The sequence below is a fragment of the Marmota marmota genome, unplaced genomic scaffold (assembly GCF_001458135.2).
Source record: "Marmota marmota marmota unplaced genomic scaffold, marMar, whole genome shotgun sequence".
Lineage (NCBI taxonomy): Eukaryota > Metazoa > Chordata > Mammalia > Rodentia > Sciuridae > Marmota > Marmota marmota.
Window position 1 is genome coordinate 1 of NW_026003486.1, and position 7,818 is coordinate 7,818.

The following is a 7,818-nucleotide window of genomic DNA, read 5'->3' on the forward strand; positions in this document are numbered from 1 at the left end:
GTGTGTATGTGTATGTGTGTTTATGAAATTGTTTCCCTCAGGTAACAGAAAACAAATGATGATGGAAAAATTCAATGGTACCTCTGAAGACTACTTCATTCTATTGGGATTTTCTAATTGGCCTCAATTGGAAGTAGTTTTCTTTGTGCTGATCTTGATATTCTACCTGATGACATTGACAGGCAACATGTTCATTATCATCTTGTCTTACCTGGATTCCAATCTCCATACTCCTATGTATTTCTTTCTCTCAAATCTCTCTTTTCTGGATCTCTGCTACACTACCAGCTCTATCCCACAACTGCTGGTGAACCTGTGGGGCCCAGAGAAGACCATTTCTTATGCTGGTTGCATGGTTCAACTTTACTTTGTCCTTGCATTGGGAACAACAGAGTGTATCTTGTTGGTGGTGATGTCCTATGACCATTATGTGGCTGTGTGTAAACCCTTGCATTACATTGTCCTCATGCACCCTCAACTCTGCCACTTGCTTGCTGTGGCTTCTTGGGTATGTGGTTTTACCAACTCAGCAGTTCATTCTCTCTTTATTCTCTGGGTACCTCTATGTGGACATCTACAAGTGGATCACTTCTTCTGTGAAGTACCAGCACTCCTGCAATTATCCTGTTTCGATACTCATTCTAATGAGATGACCATCATGGTCACAACCTCTATTGTTGTTATCATATCTCTCGTCCTCATTCTGACATCCTATGGTGCCATTGCTCGGGCAGTACTGAGGATGCAGTCAACTACTGGACTTCAGAAAGTCTTCAGGACATGTGGAGCCCATCTTATGGTGGTCTCCCTCTTTTTCATTCCAGTCATGTGCATGTATCTCCAGCCACCAACAGAAAATTCTAAAGACGGAGGCAAGTTCATTGCTCTCTTTTATACTGTTGTCACCCCTAGCCTCAACCCACTCATCTATACCCTCCAAAACAAAGATGTAAGAGGGGCAGTTAAGAGACTAATGGGGAGAGAATAACCTGTATGACTCTGACATTCATAGTGTAATATGCGTCTCTTCATCAATGGTTCATCCATCCATCCATCCATTCTTCCACCTTAGTCACTCAACACTTACTCTTAGCAGGCCACAGAGTTCTTCTAATCATACATGATTAAAACATAATCTACCTAAATAGCATTCAACTCTGGAGAACCCAGCCATGTAAAATCAAGATCAAATATCAATAGTGATTTTTTTCCATATTGCAATCTAAATGAATTCAAAGCCTTTTTGAATTGAAAATATTTCAGAAATTTCTTGTAACTATTGATGTAATAGCAGTTCATAATTTTAATGCAAAGTCAATGTGCTCAAAGAAATCATCTTTACAATATGTTTTTTTAATTCCTTGCTTTTTAGGCAGAATACTTTGTCTTTTGTATTTAGTTTAAGTATACACATAGCAAAATACCTTAACTATTTCTCTCCATTACTGTTCTTTATTGCATACTGCTATGATTTGAATATGACTTCAGTGTGTCACTATAGGTTCATGTGCTGGATATGTGATTTTCTTAGCATAGCAGAGTGGACTGGTGATAGAAATTGTAAGGAGTGGCAACTACTGGAGGGTTATGAGATTATCATGGTTTCTGCCTTTGGAAGGGATTACCATACTTCTTATAGAACTCTGATTACCCACTCCCATGAAAATTGTTAGAAAAAAGGAAGCTTGCCCCCAAATTTCTATGCCTTTCTGTCTTGTCGTGTAATATTTCCTCATTTCATGTGCTGGGCTATTGCAAAGCCATCTATCAACGAGGCCTCATATAAACTGCTCTATGCATTGCCATGTTTGTGAGCCTCCAAAACTTTAAAATAAGTTTCTTTTTGTTTATAAGTCACCAACCTCAGACATTTTGTTAGAGCAATAAGACATTAAATCATAAAATTGTAACTATTATGAGGATATTTGGTCCAGATTCTTTCATATGTTTTATAAATAATAAGATAATAAGTTCCATGAGTTGTAAGAATATGAATCTGAGGTAATATAGCCAAAGGAATTATCTAGTATTCTTTTTTTTGGCAAGAAGTTGGGCTTGAGTGATAGATGGATACAATTCAGTAACTCTGATATATAACTGGTCAAGTAATGGTCACAACAGACTAGGTAGAGTTAGACAAAGGAATTTCTTGGAGCATCTGCCTATCCTAAGGTGTTATAAAGAAAATGTGGGACAGTTGGAGAATTGGACTCAGGAATTTACTTGAAGCCAATGGATATTTCAAAGAATTGTATGAAAATTTGAAGATAAAGCCATTGCAAAGAAAGTTTATTTTTTTAAGTTTGATTTAATTCGAATATTTGTGTCTAAGAAGCACAACATGAAAGTTACCTTTGTATTTTCCAAATAAAGAAATGTATTTTAATAACAGAAATGCTTGAAATATATATTATTATCAACCATATCTAACTTAAAATATAGTGTATCTATATATAACACTTTTCCACCCTAACTTGTTCCCCACTGGCTTATGGTACTCTCCAAATTACTGTAATTCTGAATTTCTCAGTTTGAAAAGACAATGGACTTATATTAGTTACAAAAGTACTTGTTGAACTGGAACCCTGACACACATTTATTTGAATCATCCTCCTAAGAGCAGCATACATTCCTTACTTTATTTATTATGCTGTGCAGATCTGAGGATATCTTCAGTGTGCAACAAAATCATTACTAAATTATGTTGAATTGCTTCTTAAAGATTTTATCATAGACATCTTTATTGTCTTTACAGCCAGGGTTTTAAAATATGTGGCTTTCCCCAGTTTGTTCTTCAGGAAAGAATTTCTTGCATGGGAAAATAAAATTTAGATCATTCTCTTTAAAAGGGTAATTTCAGGATGCTCACTCTTTACATATAAGGTAGAGCACATCTTTACCTTAAAATTTAATACATACATTCCCTTGAATGGATATTTTTTAAAAAAATAACTAAATTAACCTCCCTATGAGAATATACTGAGCATATACATTCAGGGAATATCAAGAATCTAGCAGAAATAAACATTGGTATGGCTTTTATACTTCACTACTTCCAGCATTGTTTTGTCCTGATATTTTTATATAAAAATTTAGGAAATCCCAATTTTTCACAGAATCTGGATGTTACATACACTTTTGAAAATAACTAGTCTTTCCAGGCCTAAAAAATGGTGTACTTGTGCCTTCGTATCCACTAGGGATTGGGTCTAGGACCACCACAGATGTTACACTCTTGGGTGCTCCTGTACCCTATATGAAGTGGTTTAATATTTGTAGAGAAACTATGTACATTCTCCTGGATTTTAAAAACCATCTCTTTAGTATCTAGTGCAGTATAAGTACTTCTTAGACTGTATCGTATGGGAAAGATAACAAGAACAAAATGTCTGTATGTGCTCAGTAAAGACAATTTTTTTCCCCAAATTTTGACCCTGGTTGGTTGAATCCATAGATAAGAAAACCACTAATATAGTGGGTAGACTGAACAATCATTACCAACCCAGAATAGAGGATAATTTCAGAAAGGACTTAGAAAACTGAAACCAATTTCTATCACAGTGCTTTTGACACAAATCTTTCTGGTTTCTTCTCCCAAAAGTAAAAATTTCTATATTACTCTGTATGTAAGACTAAGTTACATAATGAATGTCTTAACTGATAAAAATGATCAAAGATATTATTTAATATCAGGGAATGTATAGGTGTATGTGTGTGTGTGTGTCTCTATGTGTGTGTGTGTGTGTGTTTCCAGAAAAATAAGATTACATCTGGTGATCAGCCTGAAATTTGCCAATTCTTAAAAGTTATTTATATTTTTACAAACTAAATGTGCAATATATCCAGTGATTTTAAGAACCACTACAGATTCCAATGATATGTTGTTTTTTAGAATAAATATGGGTTGCTGTTTATTTACTTATATATTTTTTGTAATAGATTGAAATTTTTCCTTTCAAATATTTTTTTAAGATTCTGACTATTCAATAAATTATGCCAGAAAAGTCTCAAAGACCTTTCCTTTGTCTAGAAAGATTTTTTTTAGTGATTATCACCTTGGATTCTCAAAATATTTATTCAACAAGTACCTGTGAAGTCCACTAACTTATTTTCATAAATTGTATCTAATTTTATAATATGTTTTTAAATTTTTAGGTGTGATTATCACAAGTAAATTTTAGAAGATTCATTTTTTTATTTAGCTATAAACCACACCATGATCCATCCAGATATACTCACAAAAGCATGAAACAAAACCCATTCCAATTTAGCCCCCTCCATTACCACCCTTCATCTCCTAACTTCCCTTCACTCCACTAATCCCTGTTCAATCCATTGAGAATTTATTTATTTATTTAATGAATGGGGGAGTTCTGGAGATTTAACCAAGAGCCTCTGTACCACTGAGCTACATCCCCAGTCCCCTTTTTTTTTTAATTTTGTTTTATTTTATTATGGGGAGGCTAGCAGTGCCTCACCAGGGTGTCCTTCTTCATGTCCAGGAGGCTGTAAGCCACCAGAGAAAATAAGTCAGAAATAATTAGTAAAGAACAAAAGACACAGTCAGAAAAATCATTTTAAAAGTAGAGCACCTGATAGGTACAGTTTATTTAAGGGAACATATCAAAGGTAGAGATAAGGTTTCAGGGGTGGAGTCTTACTTCATGTTGTCTTACAGTCAGCATTGATTGGCATCTTGGCAGGTCACACCTGTCTATGGGAGGCTGTGTGGCTACAGTAGGTCACCCAATCTCCCATGCTGTATGGGACCAGACAGAGCTGAATAGGGCTCACAATGTGTTTGGATGGTCTTGGCAAGAGGAAATTCCATGGGAAGTTCCCAGACTCCAGATTCTTCTCTTCACTGGCTTAGATGCCAGTGCAGTCCACAAATAGCCCACAATGGCTATGGACATTTTATTTTATTTTATTTTTTTAAATTTTGAGACAGGTTCTCACTAAGTTGCTTAGGGCTTTGCTAAGTTGCGGAGGTTGGCTTTGAACTTATCATCCTCCTGTCTTAACTTCCCCAGCGGCTATGATTACAGGTGTGTACCATCATGCCTTACAGTTTCTTTTTAATTAGTTTCCTATGGGTACACATAATGCCCCACCCACTGTGCTACATCCATGTATGCATATACAAAAGTTTAATCTGATCCATTCCACTGTTTTTCCCTTTCCCATCTCTTTTTCCTCCTCCTCAACTTCTACTGTACTCATCTTTCCTCTATTTTGATGAATTTCCTTTTTTCCTTCCTCTTTCTTTTCTTCTTCCTTTTTTTAACTACTCCCCTTTCACTCCTTATTTTTATTAGCTTCCAAAAATAAAAAAGAACATTCAGCCTTTGACTTTTGGGGACTGAATTATTTAATTTAGCATGATAGTGTCCACTTCCATCCATTTACTGTCAAATACTATCATTTTATCTTTCTTTATGGCTGAGTGATAGTATATATATATATATATATATCACATTTTCCCACTCATCTGCGGACACATTTAGACTGCTTCCATAGATTGGCTATTATGAATTGTGCTGCTATACATATTGATGTGGCTGCATCCTGATAGTGCACTGATTTGGAGTCTTTTGGATGTACTGAGTTTTTTGATGAATCTCCATACTGCTTTCAAAGAAATTGCACTAATTTGCATTCTCCCCAACAATGTGTAAGTGTATCTTTTTCTACATTCCTACCAAGATTTATTGTTACTTGTGTTCCTGATCATTGTCAGCCTGGCTGGAGTGAAATAGAATCTCAGAGTTGTTTTAATTTGCATTTTTTAAAATTCTTTGTATGTCCTGGAAATTAATGCCCCCTCCGAGGTTCACATGGCAAAGATTTTCTCCCATTCTGTAGGCTCTCTCTTCATACTCTTGATTTTTTTTTTTTTTGCTGTAAAGAAGCTTTTTAGTTTGATGCCATCCCATTTAATGTTTTTTTTATCTTACCTCTTGCATTTAGGAGTCTTGTTAAAGAAGTCAGTTCCTGAAATAAAATGTTAATGTAGGGCCTACATTTTCTTCTAAGAAAGCTATTTGTTAAAAAAAAAGGGTCTTTACTCGAATGTATGTTTTTAGCACCTTTGTCTATTATCAGAAAACTGAATTTATGTGATTTTTGTCTGTGTGTCTTCTTTTCTATGCGTTGGTCTTCATGCCTATTTTGGTGTCAATACCATGCTGGTTTTGTTACTCTAGCTCTGTAGTATAATTTGAGGTCTTCTGCTTTCCTTTTATCACTAAGGATTACTTTGAGTATCATGGGTCTCTTACTTTTCCAAATAAACTTCATAACTGCTTTTCCTAATACTGTGAATAATGTTATTGGAATTGGTGATTGTGTTGGATATATATTTTGCTTTTGATACTGTGGCCATTTTGATAATATTAATTCTGCCGATCTAAGAACATGGGAGGTCTTTCCCTCTTGTAAGTTCTTCCTTATTTCTTTCTTTAGTTTTCTATAGTTTTCATTGTAAACGTCTCTTATCTCTTTTGTTCATTGATTCCCATATATTATTTTGAGGCTATTGTGAATGGCCTTTTTTTGCCAGATTTGTTATTGCAGTTTAGGTAAGTGATTGATTTATTGCTGTTGATCTTGTATCATGCTACTTTGCACAACTCATTTATGAACTCTAGAAGTCTTCTGGTGTATTTTTGGATCTTCCAATTACCTGATCATGTCATCAACAAACAGATAGCTCAATCACATTCCTATTTGTATCATTTTAATTTTTTTCTCTTGCCTGATTATTCTGGCAGAGTTTCAAGAACTATGTTGAAAGAAGTGGTGAAAATTGGCATCTTTATCTTTTTCCTGTATTTAGAGGAAATGCTTTCAGTTTTTCTTCATTCAGTAAAAATGTTGGCCTTGGGTTTGTCATATACAGACTTCACAATGTTAAGTTCCTTCTATCTCAAGTTTTTTAGTGTTTTAAACATAAATGTGTCCATATTTGTCAAGTGTTTCCTTTGCATCTATTGAGATAATTATGTGATTGTTGACCTTGACTATATGTGGTGAATTACATTTATTGATTTCTGTATGTTGAACCTACCTTCATCAATTGGATGAAACTCCTAAAATTTGATGCACTGGGTTTGATTCTCACCACCACACATAAATAAATAAAATAAAGGTCCATTAACTATATATATAATTTATGCATATGTTTATCAAGAACGTTGGTCTGAAGTTTTCTTTGTTTATGAGTCTTTGTTTTCACTATCAAGGTGCTACCAGCTTTGTATAATGAACTTCACAGAGATCCCTCCTTTTCTATTTCATGGAATAATTTGAAGAGTGTTGTTATTGTTTCTTCTTTTAAGGTCTGGTAGAATTCAGCTGATAACCCATCCAGTTCTATGCTTGTCTTTGTTGGAAAGCTTTTGGTAACTGCTTCAATTTTATTACTTGATATTCATCTGTTTAAGTTTTCTATATCCTGTGTTTCCATTTAAGTAGAACATAAGTCTCTAGGAATTTGTCAATATCTTCAAGCTTCTCTAGCTTATTGGAATATAAATTTTCAAAATAGTTTCCGATGATCCACTGAATTTTAGTAGTGTCTGTGGTGATATTTTCCCTTTTCATTTTTGATTTTATTATTTTTTTTTCCTCTTTATTTTGTGAGTTTAGCCAACAGTTTATCAATTTTTTTATCCTCTCAAAAACCGACTCTTCATTTTGTTGATATTTTATAGTTTTTTTGAATTTCAATTTCATTGATTTTTGTTTCTGATTTATACTATTTTCTGTATTCTACTGATTTTGGTGTGTTTTTTTTCAGCTTTTTTAGAGCCTTAA

At 34.3% G+C, this 7,818-nt stretch overlaps 1 protein-coding gene across 1 annotated transcript; it reads left to right on the forward strand.

The window, feature by feature from the left end:
* The first annotated feature begins 58 nt into the window (after positions 1 to 58).
* On the forward strand, positions 59 to 988 carry LOC107134219 (olfactory receptor 2J3-like). Its single transcript, XM_015476341.1, has one exon. The coding sequence runs from the start codon at positions 59 to 61 to the stop codon at positions 986 to 988; it is 930 nt and encodes a 309-aa protein (XP_015331827.1).
* The last annotated feature ends 6,830 nt before the right edge of the window (positions 989 to 7,818 follow it).

Bases quoted from the DNA above. Each gene is read 5' to 3' on its own strand.
- LOC107134219 (XM_015476341.1), top strand. From the start codon at position 59: ATGATGGAAAAATTCAATGGTACCTCTGAAGACTACTTCATTCTATTG.